The sequence below is a fragment of the Anolis sagrei genome, chromosome 2 (genome assembly GCF_037176765.1).
Source record: "Anolis sagrei isolate rAnoSag1 chromosome 2, rAnoSag1.mat, whole genome shotgun sequence".
NCBI lineage: Eukaryota > Metazoa > Chordata > Lepidosauria > Squamata > Dactyloidae > Anolis > Anolis sagrei.
In genome coordinates, this window is record NC_090022.1 from 61,800,320 (window position 1) to 61,817,628 (window position 17,309).

At 41.1% G+C, this 17,309-nt stretch overlaps 1 protein-coding gene across 9 annotated transcripts in view; it reads left to right on the top strand.

The window, feature by feature from the left end:
- Positions 1–17,309, top strand: part of WNK2 (WNK lysine deficient protein kinase 2) — a 153,245-nt gene that overhangs the window by 87,785 nt on the left and 48,151 nt on the right. For 8 of the 9 annotated variants that reach the window (XM_060766014.2, XM_060766015.2, XM_060766016.2 and 5 more), the window contains exons 12-20: positions 872–1,423; positions 4,726–5,025; positions 6,061–6,110; positions 7,189–7,354; positions 7,430–7,546; positions 8,311–8,478; positions 8,667–8,712; positions 13,807–13,923; positions 14,916–15,952. In XM_060766014.2, the coding sequence (XP_060621997.2) occupies positions 872–1,423; positions 4,726–5,025; positions 6,061–6,110; positions 7,189–7,354; positions 7,430–7,546; positions 8,311–8,478; positions 8,667–8,712; positions 13,807–13,923; positions 14,916–15,952 (2,553 nt within the window). The remainder of the gene's footprint in view (positions 1–871; positions 1,424–4,725; positions 5,026–6,060; positions 6,111–7,188; positions 7,355–7,429; positions 7,547–8,310; positions 8,479–8,666; positions 8,713–13,806; positions 13,924–14,915; positions 15,953–17,309) is intronic. The other variant, XM_060766018.2, reaches the window with a different exon arrangement.

Genomic DNA, 17,309 nt, shown 5'->3' on the forward strand with positions numbered 1-17,309 from the left:
TTAAGTTTATTAGATTTGTTAACCATTTCTCAAACTTTGTGAAATTATGTCTTACTTCTAAAGTTACTACAGTTCCCTTCCCATCCAGAAACCCACTGGATATACTTCTTGTATTCTAACATCTACTGCATTCCTTCTATCCATGCAAGCTGCAATGTTTTTGATTGTTTCCCATTTCTTTGTGCACCTCCTTTCCCCAAACCCATTATTTTTAAATGGAGTAATGGAGACTCTTTCATTCAGAAACGTAAATGCCATGTTCTGCCAACCAGTGATTATAATATGTTCTCAAGCGACAGTTTAGAAAATATACAATTGAATTCTTATATGCCTTGTATGAAATATAATCCCTATTTGCAGTTTGAGAAACACTATTTAAGGTTAATTGATGGGAAACACCAAGCTGCATGCAGGGTTTTGTTTAAGAGTTAGCCGGAATAAATAGCGATTGACAACCAGAGCTCTTTCAGAGTAGGCAAAATTCTTGTTTTCCTATACTTCAGGTAAGAGAGTACTTCTGTATGGGCATACAAATCCCACTGAAATTAATGAGAAATATAAGGGCATGGGTTTGTTTGATATATGTGCAAAATGTCTTTACTGCAGACACATAGCAGAAGTGGCTAGTGACAGACTACTGCATCAGAAGTACATTTAATTTGTCACAGTTTTGTTCTAATCAATAGGAAGCTGCTTTCAAGTTTTCTTTGTTCAAGTTTTCTGTGTTCTAGAATAATTTTACTGTTTCAATAGATCCATGAGAACGAACAGAGGTCACTATTCATTGTAGCTGTACTAGAAAGGCAAATGAATGAATTTAGTGCCATCCAGGGACACTCTTACAATTCATGTAATATTATATTTTTTTCAGATTCCTCAGTTTCCTGTCATTCCTGCAGTTACTCCTCTGACAGGACTTGACAGCCATCCTCCAAACTTGTCTGACATACCTGCTGCAAATGTGCCCCCTTTACCTGCTCCTTCTCAGTATTTTTCTCCAGCTGTGATTTTACCAAGCCTCCCTGTGAACCCTGCTCTGCCACTGACATCAACCTCCCCTGCCTTACCCATGCAAGCGGTCAACCTTCCTCATACTACTATGGCTTCCTTGGTCTTGCCCTGCCAAACAATTGTGCCAAATATGCCGGCTGCTCCAATCCCATTACTTGCTGTGGCTCCGTCGGGAGTGCCAGCTTTGCCAACACATCATGCGGTAGCCCAGCTCTCCCAGCAGCAAATGTACCAGGCTACCCTCCAGCAGTTAATTCAAAACGAAGTTATTTCCTCTCCCCATCACACCCAGAACATGCAAGCAGTTTCACAACAGCAGCAGCTGCAGCTGCCTCCACTTCCTCAGTCACTTCAACCAAGCATAATTCATCCTTCAGAACAGACTATGTCTGCATCTGGGGCTGGTAACCAGGTAATCTGTTTGACATTGGGTTTTCTTGGTAGTAGAACATAGGAGTATTGCTCCAAACCTTGATTCTCCAGTTTGTTGGATGGCCCTTGTGGTCTCTTTCAACTCTATGAATAAATTAACTAATTGGGATTTTTCCTCCTTGCTTTAATTATTTTTGTCTATGGAGGTAATGAAAATGGGGACATGAAAATGCATTTGTTATTAAGTAGTGAAGTAATATGACTTCAGGTGAATGGGAGAGTAATCAGGAAATGATGAAATTACAAAAGTATATGAGCACATGAAAAGCACCATGAGTAATAACAGTTTGGAAAGTTACATTTTTGGATTATAACTCTGGAAGGGCTAATGACTACGCTAGCAAGAGTGTTCTGTGCCTTTTAGGTTTTTTTTTTAAAAAAAAACTTTTGTGGTGCTTTGCTTAGGGGAGCAGTTTCTTCCCAACCATTAAGAATAACTTACATTTGTAATTGATAATGCAGCTGATAATACATTTGGAGTAGGTTACAATACAATGCAATATTACTGCTGCAATACAAAATAAATAAGTTGATGATGTATCGTATAGTGGCTTCCAGTATGTTAACATTAAAACTTTTATAATTAATAGCTGTATGCATATCAGACTTTACCAAGTCGTATGAAATGCTATTTCTGTTTTGATATAGATATTATTAAGTGCAGACTTTTCTTTAAACAAAGGAACTCTTATAGGACAATATTTTCAGAAATATTATTTTGAAGGTATTTATATAGTCATAAGAATTGTCTTCATTGAATGAAATATGACATTCAATAAATAGCATTTGCAAGTGAAAAGGATTCCTAATGTTAAAAATTATTAAGATATAGATATATATAATCCAAAGGGGTTATGAGTAGGATTTTAGTATAGAGGGGTTTATAGTAAATCATAGATAGGAATGGCTTGCTAAAAATAGGAGTTTTTTAAAAAGTAAGTCATTGCATTCTATCGCATCGTCCACCCTAAAATCCATAACATTCCATTTCAGTTTGTTGTTCTGTATTTCCAACTTTCCTGTACCTAAATTTCTGTCTTCAGCCTTATATTTGGTACATGAATATTGTTTGTGAAGGGCATCCGTGCATCCCAATACCAGGCAGCCTCCACTGAACCAATGGTGTCAACCCCATTGGATTCCACAGTAGTTGCTCCAGACCCTGTAGCTCTCTAAGCATGTCACATATCTATATCAGTTTTTACTCAGATTCATGACTTCTTATCAAAAGAGACTTGTGGTACATTATTAAAAACCTTGACCAGAAGGTATTTCCATGTATCAGCCTCTTATGCTTTCCTAGGGGAAGAGCAAGAGGGCATCCTAGTATGCCTCTGTTTCACTGATGGCTGCTACTAATTTTTCTTTTGATATATGTACAAACATAATTTTTCTTTATTTTTATTAATATTATTGTAATGTTAAAATGGATCAAATCATCATTACCTTTCCACAGTCGTTGAAAATTATGAAACAGCCTCTGTATTGAACTTCCCAGCTCACACAGACCATGCAAGGAAGTTTTTCCTTTTTAATTTTCCCTAGATTGTATTATGATATTAACCATTAATTAAACTTAGAAATGTGGCTTAATATTTTGAAATGATTTTAAAATTATTTTATGCAAAGAGAGCTGAGAATACAGCCTTTTTTCCTATTTTAGTGTCATAATAGAAATTACACACAAAGACATATGCAAAATTATAAAATACAAACATTATATGGCCCTTTATTAGTGCTAAAAGTGATTTTCTTTGTCTTCTGTGCTTTCTCTGGCTGCTGCTGTCTCCTGTGTCTGTCTGTCTTGTCTGTCCATGTCTCGTCTGCATCTCATAACTGTTTCAGTTTCCCCTTCGGGTAAAGCTTGATTCTGTATTCTTGTCTTCATGAACCAAGGGGAAAACCTGCATAAGATACCCATGCTTTGTGCTGTTATGGAAAACATCCTTTTAATAAATATATAATTATAGGCTGTTTGATGTAATCATCACAAGAAAATGTTATACTGCAATCTCATTGCCTCCACTTAAGCACAAATACCTTTGCGGTTGGTTGTGCATCTATATAGGTTCCAATTATGTATGTGTGTATGTGTGGCAAAATAACAGGAATAATTCAAATTACCACTTTTATATTAACAAATTGCTAATACATAACTATGACTCGTAATTTTTGGTTTCAAGCTACACTATAGCTCATCAAGTATTCTACAACTGGCCACCATTATGTGTTTTTCAATTTGTGTTCATATAGCATTGGGTTGTTATGTCCTATTCAAACATTTGAAGTGGTGGAGCGCCCGGTGGCGCAGTGGGTTAAACCCCTATGCTGGCAGGACTGAAGACCGACAGGTCACAGGTTCGAATCCGGGGAGAGGCAGATGAGCTCCCTCTATCAGCTCCAGCTCCTCATGCGGGGACATGAGAGAAGCCTCCCACAAGGATGATAAAACATCAATTCATTCGGGCGTCCCCTGGGCAACGTCCTTGCAGATGGCCAATTCTCTCACACCAGAAGCGACTTGCAGTTTCTCAAGTCACTCCTGACACAACAAAAAAAAATTTTTTGAAGTGGTTTACTGATGTTATCACTTTATTTAAAATCCTAAATCCACAGTATAAACACTGTGTGAATATCTGGTATCTATCTTTGTTGTTTGTAAAATGTCATCTGTTTTTTTAAAAACCCCACATTCAGCATGCCGACCCAGTTCACAAAAATAATAAGTGATTTGAAATGCAAGTATTTTTATATCTCCTTCACATAACCAAACATCTTTGTTGTAGTCTCCCCCTCTTCTGGATAAAAGTAGGTCTCTATAATAAAGGGTAAGAGACATTTTCCCCGATATGAAGTTTATATAAGTGGGAAATTAGCCAAGTTCCCTACATTACGATAGTCAGGAACTTGCTATATAATCTTATGATTTGCCCTACAGCACATTTCAATTTTTGTAATAGTATGGAAATGTTTAGAACTGAATTGTTAAATGTGAGCAGGTGGCCATGGTGAGTAATGTCCACTTTCATTGCATTTTATCATCTGTGACATTATTAGTGTGACCAGCCCTTCCTTCCTTCCTTCCTTCCTTCCTTCCTTCCTTCCTTCCTTCCTTCCTTCCTTCCTTTCTTTCTTTAATACATAAACACAGTTTTGTTACAGAGTAATCCAAGCATTTTATTAAAAAGGATTCATGTTTAACATTTTTGGATTAGATAAATCAGTGGTTAGTAGTCTGAACAGAATAGATCTTAATAACAGATGTCTGCTGTGTTGAAACAGATAATTGGACAGCCGGGGTATGCTGTGGATATTGGAGCCCAGATTCCTGCATTGCCAGTACAACCTTCTGCAGTTATGTCACCACCTTTGCAATTGCAACCTGAAGCAGTTCCTCACTGCATTGGTCCAGAAGGTCTTTCGCAGAGCATGATGACTGCAGCAAACATGGCAATGCCAATAGATCATGGTCTGTCTGTTCAGTCAACTGGTTATCTGCAAACTCAGCCAGATAATCACCAGCCTGTGGGCCAGCAGGGTCCAGCTTCATGCCCAGTTGTCCCAACAGAACCTTCTCAAGAGGTATATTGCATGTTTCTTATTGTTATGTGTTTCTTACTAATGCGTGTTTGGTAAGAATGAACAAATTTTTGAGGCACTTGGAACAGCTTTTTTATTGATCTCCAAAGTAAAATGTAGATCAGTGGTTCTCAACCTGTGGTTCCCCAGGTGTTTTGGCCTACAACATCCAGAAATCCCAGCCAGTTTACCAGCTCTTAGGATTTCTGGGAGTTGGAGGCCAAAACACCTGGGGACCCACAGGTTGAGAATCACTGATGTAGATAGATTCCATCTTTCTGTGTGGAGCCCCCAGTGGTGCAGTGGGTTAAACCCCTGTGCCGGCAGGACTGAAGACCGACAGGTTGCAGGTTCGAATCTGGGGAGAGGCGGATGAGCTCCCTCTGTCAGCTCCAGCTCCTCGTGCGGGGACATGAGAGAAGCCTCCCACAAGGATGATAAAACATCAAATCATCCGGGCGTCCCCTGGGCAACGTCCTTGCAGACGGCCAATTCTCTCACACCAGAAGCGACCAGAAGCGACTTGCAGTTTCTCAGGTCGCTCCTGACACAACCAAATCTTTCTGTGTCCTTTTTCATCGTCATCTCTTGTATTTCATGGACAGTTAATGTCAGTCCTTGGAAATCATGTAGAAGTTATTAATTTCGATTATTTTATTCTGAGTATTTTCCTAGTCTACCAACGTTGAATTCATTCGTTTACTTTCCAGTAATAATACACAAATACCTGCAAATAATTAAGTAGTTCCTGTAATTTAAAGGTATTGCCAGTAGGACATTCTTTTATCAGTTGCCAGCACACCTTAACTACAGGAGTAGTTATAATGTCTAGTAATTTGTTCAACAAAAAAGTATACTGAAAAGGCAGTTTGAGCTCCTGGCATGAGGATTTTTTTTTAAAAAAATCATTGGTTGTTATAAATGCTTAACTATGATTAGAGTGCTATTCATAGTACTTTGAAATGTATTTATTTTGCTCACATATACAAATTTTGCAGCACATCTGCACACAAATAATGTCTTCTCTTTACATTACAGGAGTCTGCAGTACTAGAGAAGCAGCAGTCATTGTCACAGAGTTGCGAAAGGTATACTTACTAAAATTGTTGCCAAGCACAGGGATATATGCATTGAAATTGTTTGAGATAGCACCTTTATTTCTTAGGCATTGCTCTGTGCAAACTGGATGTGATTCAGATTGGGTATCCCTTTTCCAAAATGCCTGGGATCTGAGGTGTTCCGTATTTTGGATTTTGGAATATTTGCATATACATAATAATCTAACCTGAGTCTAAACACAAAATTTAGTTATGTTTCATACCTTCATATAGCCTGAAGGTAATTGTATATACTTTTTTTAAAAAATGTGCATGTAACAAAGTTTACATATACTGAACCACCAGAAAGCAAAAGTATCACTATCTTACTCACCCATGTGAACAATTTGAGATTTAAAAGTATTTCACATTTTGGAATTCTAGATAGGGGATTCTCAACCTGTATGAAATATGTCCATCACTGCCCCATAGTTGCGTCTTGCACAAGATCTGAATCATGAGCAAATTGCATTTAAGTTCACCATTATTGAGCTCCTCTTCAGAACACCATCTTAAAATCAACATTCCAGTGGCCCTTGCCTTCTTATTCTGTTTTATTCATGTGCCCAAAAATGCACATCAGTTTTCCTTTACAAAAAGTGATAGTTGGACAGTAACTTTGCACAGAAGCAAATGTGGTAGCCTCCGTATTTATAGCATCTTTGTGGGTCCAGATAAAGGATCATCCTTCAGTCAATGTAATTTCAAATATCCATCAAGCTAAATATAAATTCCTATGCATGATATTTTTAACCAAGGGAGGAAGCTACCACACACAGAGTAGGTAACCGCTCTTTGCCAAAACCACAAGCAAATTGCTCCTTTCCATCACCCGGTTATCAATTTCAGCCAATATCACTAGCTGCCATTGGTCTTAATGTTCTGTCACTGTTGTAAACATTTTCTTTTGATAATAATAGCTACTATCACAAACAAATCCTTGTCATTTAGAGAAAAAAGGCTTTCATGTTTGCTTAAATTAATGCAAGGTTGGGGATAATGGGTTTTGTTGGACTGTTAGTTTTATCTTCTTTTAATTTATATGACTTTTCCATTCAATATTGCTAAGCTATATGAGCCCTGATGTTGCTTCTGGAAAAGAGATGAGTGACAGCTTTGAAGGGACAAGTGGAAGTGGAAAACAAGAAGGAAAATCTTCAAAGAAACATAAGAAATCAACACGTACTCGTTCTCGGCAGGAGAAATCCAACAGGCCAAAACTGACAATTTTAAATGTAAGTTAGCTACTGTTGTTCAGGATTTATTTATTTATTTGGTAGTGGTTGAATTAATTACTGCTCTTTTTATAGGTATGCAACACAGGTGATAAGATGGTGGAATGTCAGCTAGAAACACACAACCACAAAATGGTTACATTTAAGTTTGATTTAGATGGTGATGCTCCAGAAGAAATTGCTACTTACATGGTAAGTCTTTCTTGGCTTGGGATTCTTGGTATGTCACTGAATCTTTAGTCATCCATATGTATACTTCACAGTCATTCTTGTACGGTTAGAAAGAAAATGCTTGAGATCATTTGGAGGTGTGCTGTTGAGGAGCTAGGTTATTTCATTTCAACATTCTCTTTCGCAATGTGCTTTTGGGGGGCATGGCAACAGGCTGCCTATCAATGAGCTATCCATGCTGTATCCTATTTATGTAGAGAGATGGTAATCTGAGATGGGAGGAACTCTTTTTACCCTCAACATTTGCCAGTAACATATAATCATTGGTGGGTTTTTAAATATATATATATCACTTTTGAGATATGCATCGATTTGCTGTGAATTGGCTTATAAAAGTTAACAAACCCTCACTATGGTAATATATTCAAATAAACCAACAAGAAGTTTAAAGTTCCTATTGACTTATCAACTAGTGCTTGTGGTTTATGCATACCCACTGACAGCCCTTTCATATAGTGAAACATTAATTTACTGATTAATCAGGACTGGTCAATTACATACTATTAATGAATACATTATCTAGTTTGTATCAGAAGTATTTGGCACAGACAGCTTAATTTTCATCGGGTCCAAACCATAAGCTATAGCACAGGTACACTCTTTTTGGTAGATGTAAAACTTTTTCCTGATATGGTTTCCAAAAAAGGGGGTATAAATAGACAGTACAGTTATTTGAACAATTTATATACTTAAAGATCTTAAAATATTTTTGTGCATTTATATAGGTAGAAAATGAATTTATATTACCTACTGAGAAGGAGGTATTTATTGAACAACTAAAAGAAATAATTGACAAAGCAGAAGATATGCTTAGTGAAGATACAGAAGGGGAAAGGAGTTCTGATCAGGGTGCAAGCCCTCAGCAAGACACTTACAGGATGGAAATCAATGAGGTATTATTTTATAATCAAAGATCCATGATAACATTGCGACTTAATTTAATTAGCCAGGACAAAAACATGTGTTTGATCCTTTTTTAATGTGTAATTTTTGGTTAAATCAGTTTCAAACAGAAATGTTTTTAAGATAAAAAAAAAAAACCTATATGATACTAATGGTCTTCTAAAAAAATTTTAAACAGGAGAATCGGCAATCCCAAGCAAGAATGCCGGTGTATCAACAGAATGGTAAAAGTGTTTATAATTATCTGCATATGTGTATGTTTGTCATTGCAGAATGATTAAGTCATTAATTACCTACATTGAGGTATTGTCAATAATCAGGGTATGAAATATGCCTGAACAGCTGGAACTTGGTTAGAATGACAAATACACCATCTGTATTGATACTTAATGCAGTTCAAATCTACTTTGAACTGCAGCAGCCAGACAACAAGCTCCTACAAAAGGGCATGAAAGAAAGGCCTTTATGTCAATCAGTGTGCATCATGCATGTGTGTCCATATTGAGGAAGATAGGATAAGCATTAATGTTGAGGTTCTCATATGGATATTAGCTTGGACCAAAAAATAAAGTATGAGAACTTAATAATCCTATGCTTAGCATTGTATTCCTCATGCAGATAGTACTTCAGGTTTTATTGTTGTTATCCAAGACTACAGTTCTGTGCATAATTTTATTTGAAATTCTATTTCTCATTATTTTATATATTGGTTCTTACTGTAGTTTTGCTGCCATCGACATTTACAAATGGCTTAAATTAGTCCTACCTGGAATAGAACCATTGAAAATGATAGGATTTCAATAGAAGTAATAAGTCTAACCAGTGAGAGAAAACTATATCACCCCATTTTTTTTAAAAAAACACACACACGCACACCTTTTGTAACAACTAGGTAATGGTCCAATGCCTGTCTGAAGAAAAATATTCTTTCCTGACATAAGGAGAACAGAAAGGGAGTCAAGCTAACCTCTCATGAAAAGGAATTCCACAGCCTGAGAACAGCCACTGGGAAGACTTTTCATTTATTCTAACCAAATACACTTGTGACTGTGGTCAGATCAAGGCAAATCTTTTCTATGAGTCTCTGAAAACTCAGAAAGGCCTGTAGCCTTGGATAGCCTGGACTTCAGCCATATAAGTATTTATAGGCTGTAACCTGCATTTGGAATTATGTCTAGAAATAGCTGGAAGGCTTCCACTTTGCACACAAATCTGATTGGATCCACTCTGACCTAATTCAGCCCCACATGTTTGTCTTGGGGGAAAGAAATACATGAAAATTATTTTAAATATTTATGAGTAGAATGTTTTCTTTAAATAATTAGATTTTTGGCTTCAAGTGTAGCACTACCCTTTGTTTTAATTTTAATTACTTAAGTTTTTAAAAATCATCTTTGAATGTGTTAGTTCTGAAATATTGTGACAACAGTAACCAGTAGTAATATTGGTGGTATTTATTTGCTTTATTATTTATTTATTTATTTATTTGCTTTATTTCTATACCGCATTTTTCAGCCTAAATCGGCGACTCAATGCGGTTTACACAGTACAATTTATCATAACAATAACAAGTGATTAAAACACATCATATACAACAGACAACAACAATCAATTATCCTATCAACGCCTCAATAAAATCAGAATCCGTTTTCAAAATCCTTATACCATTCCTGTGTTCGATTATACCGTCCTCCTGAGTTTAGTTGCACTGATAACCAAACGCTTGTTCGTAGAGCTACGTCTTGACCTTCTTCCTGAACGCCAGCAATGAAGGGGCCTGTCTGATGTCTACGGGTAGGGCATTCCATAGCTGAGGGGCCACCACCGAGAAGGCCCTGTCCCTCGTCCCCGCGAGACGCGCTTGTGACGCAGGTGGGACCGAGAGCAGGGCCTCCCCGGACGATCTTAATGTCCTAGTCGGTTCATAGGTGGAGATGCGTTCGGAGAGGTAGGTGGGGCCGGAACCGTTTAGGGCTTTATAGGCTAAAGCCAGCACCTTGAATTGTGCCCGGTAGCAGATTGGCAGCCAGTGGAGCTGGCTCAGCAGTGGAGTGGTGTGCTCCCTGAGTGCCGCTCCCGTTAGCAACCTGGCTGCTGCGCGCTGGACCATCTGAAGCTTCCGGGCAGTCTTCAAGGGCAACCCCACATAGAGCGCGTTGCAGTAATCTATACGGGATGTAACCAGAGCGTGGACTACCGTGGCCAAGTCAGACTTCCCAAGGTACGGGCGCAGCTGGCGCACAAGTTTTAATTGTGCAAATGCTCCCCTGGAAACCGCCGAAACCTGGGGTTCCAAGCTTAGCAAAGAATCCAGGGTCACACCCAAGCTGCGAACCTGCGTCTTCAGGGGGAGTGTGACCCCGTCTAACACAGGCTGTAACCCTATACCCTGCTCGGCCTTTCGACTGACCAGGAGTACCTCTGTCTTGTCTGGATTGAGTTTCAATTTGTTAGCCCTCATCCAGTCCGATACAGCGGCCAAGCACCGGTTCAGGACCTGAACAGCCTCCTTAGAAGTGGGTGGAAAGGAGTGACAGAGTTGGACATCATCTGCGTACAGATAACACCGCACCCCGAAACTCCGGATGATCTCTCCCAACGGCTTCATGTAGATGTTAAACAACATGGGGGACAGTATTGAGCCCTGCGGGACCCCACAAGACAATGGTTGTGAGGTCGAGCAGTTGTCCCCCAGCAACACCTTCTGGGTACGATCCTCTAGGAAGGACCTGAGCCACTGTAGAACAGTGCCACCAAGGCCCATTCCCGCGAGGCGCCCCAGAAGGATACCGTGGTCGATGGTATCGAAGGCCGCTGAGAGGTCCAGCAGAACCAACAGGGACACACTCCCCCTGTCTAGCTCACGCCAGAGATCATCCACTAAGGCGACCAAGGCTGTCTCGGTACCATGTCCCGGCCTAAAGCCAGACTGCGCCGGATCCAGATAATCCGTGTCTACCAAGAATACCTGGAGTTGTGAGGCCACCACACGTTCCAGGACTTTGCCCAAGAAGGGGAGATTGGAAACAGGCCGATAGTTGACGAATTGAGTGGGGTCCAGTGATGGTTTTTTCAACAGCGGTTTTATTACAGCTTGCTTTAAGCTGGCTGGAATTTTGCCTTCCCGAAGGGAGGCATTAACCACCACATTTACCCACTCGGCCAATCCCCCTCTGGCCTCCTTTAGAAGCCAGGATGGGCAGGGGTCTAGGATGCATGTGGTTGCCCTCATTCCTCCAAGTATCTTGTCCACATCCTCGGGTTTCACCAATTGAAACGAATCCAACAAAATCAGACAAGCAGATGCTCCAGCTACATCCTCAGAGACTGCCGTTAACATGGTATCCAAGCCAGAACGGATCAAAGCGACTTTGTCCGCAAAGAACCGAGCAAATGCTTCACAGCGGGCCGTCGAGTTGTCAGGGTTCCCATCCGGGGTGGTGGGATTTAATAGGCCTCTGACAACTCGAAACAGCTCAGCCGGACGGTTCTTTGCGGACGCAATATTGGCCGCGAAGAAAGATTTCTTCACTGCCTTTATTGCCACGGCGTATGCCCTTAAATGGGCAACAAACCGTGTTCGATTTAACTCGCTCGGGTCCGAACGCCACACGCGCTCTAGTCTCCTCTTTCTTCGCTTCATCGCTGCCAGGTCCTCATTGAACGAAGGAGCTGGTTTAGCTCGGCTACTCGAGAGGGGACGTTCCGGAGCAATTGCCCTGGTCATCTCCCTGTTCCAGAGGGACACCAGGGCATCAACAGGATCACCAACCGAGGTGGCGGGAAAATCCCCAAGAGCCGTCAGGAATCCATTCGGATCCATAAGCCTCCTGGGGCGGACCAACTTAATGGGTCCCCCACCTCTGCAGAGGTTAGGAGGTGCAGTAAGTCTAAAACTGACCAGATAGTGGTCGGTCCATGGCAACGGAGAGATGGACAACTCCTCAACACCGCCACCTTGCTCCCATCTCTGGCAGAAAACCAAGTCCAATGTGTGTCCAGCACTGTGAGTGGGGCCAGATACCCGTTGGGACAGCCCCATGGTTGCCATGGAAGACATGAAGTCCTGAGCCGCTCCTCCTAGGGTAGTCTCGGCATGTACATTGAAGTCCCCCAGCACAAGAAGCCGTTGGGACTCCAATGCCAGGCCCGAGACCACCCCTGCTAGCTCAGGTAGGGAGACCGTAGTGCAGCGAGGTGGGCGGTACACTAACAGAATCCCTATTCTGTCCCGGTCACCCACCCTCAGGTGGACACATTCAAAGTTAGTTGACTGCGGGATGGGGCCTCTGGTCAGGGGGATAGAATTTTTATAGACTATCGCAACTCCGCCTCCCCGTCCTCCAGGTCTCGATTGGTGCTGTACAGAGAAGCCTGGTGGACAAAGCTGGGTCAAATTTACTCCTCCAGCTTCATCCAACCAGGTCTCCGTAATGCACGCCAGATCTGCCCGTTCCTCCAGAATTATATCTTGGATGAAAGATGTTTTGCCATTGACAGATCTGGCGTTCAGCAGCACCATCTTCAACCCAGAGGGACCGCCATCCTGGATACCCCAACTTACCACGTCAGGAGACCGATTACAAGTTCTTAAATTTCTTCTTCTATCCCTAGGCCGAATTTGAGTTATTAATTTTCCACTATTTCTAGGCCGAATTGGCGGTCTCCCTTTCCCGCATCTCCCACTCCCCGTTATGGTTTCTATGGGGACCCCTCGGCTAGTGGAATACCCCTCTTCGTCCATGTTGCACTTCAAAATCGTAGCTTCATCCCATAGTTCTTTCCAGATTATTTGCTCTATTGATTCCCCCTTGGGCCATACTACCTCCTTCCAGTCCTTTCCTAACCCTGCTATGCTATTTCTAGGATCTATCCACCCACTCCACCCTCTATCCCCTTCCCAGTCCACCAACAATACTGTTAGCAGGTACCAAGGGATGAGAGCCGACATGGATGAGCAGCGTTGGAACAGCGTTGGTACAAGTCACTAGATTTCAAGTATCAGCAGGTATTAATTAAAGTGCTCTAGCCTATCATGTTGTTAAAGAGTTAAAGTGCTGTAATGGAGGCTTAATAGCATTAAAGTGCACAGAATTTAAAGTGCAGATTATACTCAATGGTTAAAGTGCTGGCGGATGGAAAATTAACAGCGTTGGCCAAGACGGTCGTAATAATAATGCAGTAACAGTGCAACAAGATGTAATTCGTATAGTCAGTCCTCAATTTTGTTGTACTAGTAGTTGTTATGAGTTGGAGTATGCTGCTTATTTCTTTTGGGAGGTATACAAACGTTGAATAGCCTTTTTTTCTCTTATTAGTTCTACATACAGGGAAGCGTTGGTTTATCATTTGTCCTGTTGTGGAAAATCCAGTTTCTGAAGCCCCAGAATCCTCTTCATCTGTTCCTCAGACTTCAAAACAGGCTGAAGCCACAGGTATATGTGAATATTACAAATTTAACTGTGTATCTTAGACAATTGCCTTCAGAGCACCTTCAAGAAAAGAAAGAAAAAATGGAGGGGATAGAAAAATTATAGTAGGAAATAACTGAAATCATGCCTGGTTGTTTGTTTGTTTGATTTGTAAAGTGGCATGTATGTTGATGTAGGAACCATCAGCGTTAACAGGAGCCAGGTACTAAACAGGTGTGTTGATGACAGACCTGCTCTTGTTCAGGAGATAAATATAATCACCACTACCTAACAATGCAGAACCAAAAATTCAGAAATAAGAGCAAGGAGATGTCACTCAGAAATGTGTATGTCCCAGCAGTTAAAGTAGCAATTATCTTTCCAGGAGGAGAATGTTTGAATCATTCATTACCCAAAGGGATTGGAATAGCCGGGGGCAAGCAGTACCACTTGTGAGAACAAGTGAGGAGTCGGTTTAGTGTCAGAACCTTGCCATATAAGGAGTACACACTTATGGACATTTAACTTGATCCCTATCTTGATTTACATGTGCAGACGTAATTGCAGTCCTTGTCAAACAAATGCATTTTAAAGACCCATGTAATACACAGAACACCTCCTTATTAATCTCAATTTTCCAGCTGGCTGAAATGGAGTACTGCATGGTTACTGCTAATAGCCAATAAAAATGTCAAATATTTCACATTAGAAAATATTGCTAAGTAGAACTGCTGCAGTTAAGGGGAATATTCTTTCTTTTAATATCATTTTTTCATTGGACATTTGGCTGCCAAGCAAACTGTAAACATCATGTTTGCTTATTCCAAGAGAATAATCTCAGACAAAAATTATCTAATAAGAAAAGACAACTTCAGCTTCCTATCAGATTTCCTAGGGTTTTATTTTCTGCTACATATTGCTATATGAAGATCAGGTGTTAATCCCTAGGTTTTTACCAAAGAAAACATCATTATCTGAAATCAAAAGTTTTTATTTGTTGCTATTGTTATTTGTAGATCTAGAGCAGTCGGATGATCAGCAGCAAAGCTCTTCCGCAGCAGACAAACAAACAAGCATAGCAGCTTATCAGCAGCTTTCTAGTCAAGGAAGTGCCTATGAAAGTCCCAGAGGAACACCCCCTCCTTCTCCTCTGACACAAGGCTCTGCCCTGCCTACATCAACATCCCTTTCACAGGTCCAGCAAGAAATATCCATTGCTGCAACCCCAGCAACAGCTACACATCTTCGAGAAGAAGCTGCTGAAAGTAGTGGTCAAGGAGAATGCCCTCCACTTCAGCCGGTGGTTCCTATTCAACCTGTAGTACCTAGCCGACCTGATACACCTGCTCATAGTGCCACTTTGCTTGAAGAATCTCGACCACCTATAACTCCTGCACTGCAGACAATGCAGCAAATAGATGAAAATGCTTGTGTCCCTAGTGCAGAGGCTGAGCCCAGAACTGGTGGGCTACCAAAACATGCTCAGCCGATTCCTGCGCAGACAGCAGAAGTCTGCCCACTCCCTGCTGTCTCTGATGCTACTATTTTGGAACATCAGCCTCCAACGCAAATCCCCAATTTGCCAGACAACAATCAATCTGGGCAAGTGCAGCACTCTTTTGTAGGCCAGATACTTCCTGTGACTGCTGTCCCTGATCCTCAGATTTCTGCAGCACCTCAGCTTTCCAGTCCTCCTCCCATGTCTGTAGCTGCATCCCAGATTCCCCCAGTTCCATCCCAGTCACAGCCTGTACCATCCACTGGCCTTGCTGTAGGTGCATCACAGCCAGCTTGTGCAGTAGAATCTGATGGTGAAGGACCACCCAGAGTGGATTTTGCTGACAACACAATAAAAAGTCTGGATGAAAAACTGCGCAACCTGCTATACCAGGAATACGTCCCAACATCTTCTGCATCAGCTGCAACACCAGACAGCTTCATACCTTTAGACCAAGGGGATGGTGAATTTAACTTGGCGCCTTTGCCTCCACACCTCTTGGATTTGAAAATCCCTGGAACAGACGTGGATGTTCATGCAGCTGAGGGCCAGCTTGTAAGCAGAATTCACAGTTGACCTGTGTTGTATCAAGAATCACAAAGCAAAACACATGATTGCCCATTACACTATGTAACAAAATTTGAAAAAAGTTTGTGTTCCTGGTTTGAAAGAGTTATTTCCTGTTAAATTGTTTGAAAATAGTTGTTATACTCCAGAAACTTTGTTTTTGTGGCTGCCACAAACTGTGTTGAGTTTGTTGACTTTCAGTGAGATAGTCATTGAAAAACTATAGCAAAATGTGCTGCGGGATGTCCCACAAAAACATAGTTTTTGCAGTTTAGTAAATTTTTCCATGTTTTTATGGTAGAAACAATTAGAAAATAACATGTATAACTAAGGAACAAAAATAGTGTTCCATAGTGTTATTGGTGCAAATTATGTGTGTGCAACTGTGGGAGGTAAGGGCAATGTTACCCCCTTAAAACACCTTGGAAGGCCATACTTCCCAGCCAAAAAAAAATCATCAAATGCGACCAAACTTTCTATAGGATGCATGAGGATACTTTTGTTGTTGTTGTTGTTGTTGTTGTTGTTGTTGTTGTTATATTTATTATATTTATTTATACCCCGCTTTAACTCCCCTAAAGGATACTTGAAGCAGCTTAACATAAAAGCATCAGCATAGTCATTTAAAATATACAAATATTAAAACGGAATTAAATATAAATAGTATTTTAGAATTCCCTGTTAAAAATCAGTAAAACAAATTCAAAGTTAAAACCCGCAGCTCCCCCTGAATTGATCTTAAACACCGTCATCTTTAAAAGCCTGTCTAAAAAAGGTTATAGCCTGCTGCCAGAAGTACAGTAAGGAGGGGGCCATTTCGGCTTCCCTTGGCAGGGGGAGGCACCGAAAAGGCCCTCTCTCTCATGAGATGAGGTGGGACCTAGAGAAGGGCCTCTTCTGAAGATCTCGGGACCTAGGCAGTTTCATAAAAGGGGATGTGGTCAACCAAATAGCCTGGACCTGAACCATTTAGGGCAGTGGTTCTCAACCTGTGGGTCCCCAGATATTTTGGCCTTCAACTCCCAGAAATCCTAATAGCTGGTAAACTGGCTCGGATTTCTGGGAGTTGTAGGCCAAAACACCTGCGGAACCACAGGTTGAGAACCACTGGTCTAGAACTTTAAAGGTCATAACCAGTACTTTGAATCGTGCCCAGAAACAGACTGGCAGCCAGTTGAGCTGCTTCAACAGGGGAGTTGTATGCTCCCTGTAGCCAATCCCAGTGAGCAATCTGGCTGCAGCTCTTTGGACCAGATGAAGTTTCCGAGTACTCTTCAGAGGCAGCCCCACGTAGAGCACATTACAGTAATCCAGATGGGATTTTTGGTCCACTGGGACATTTCCT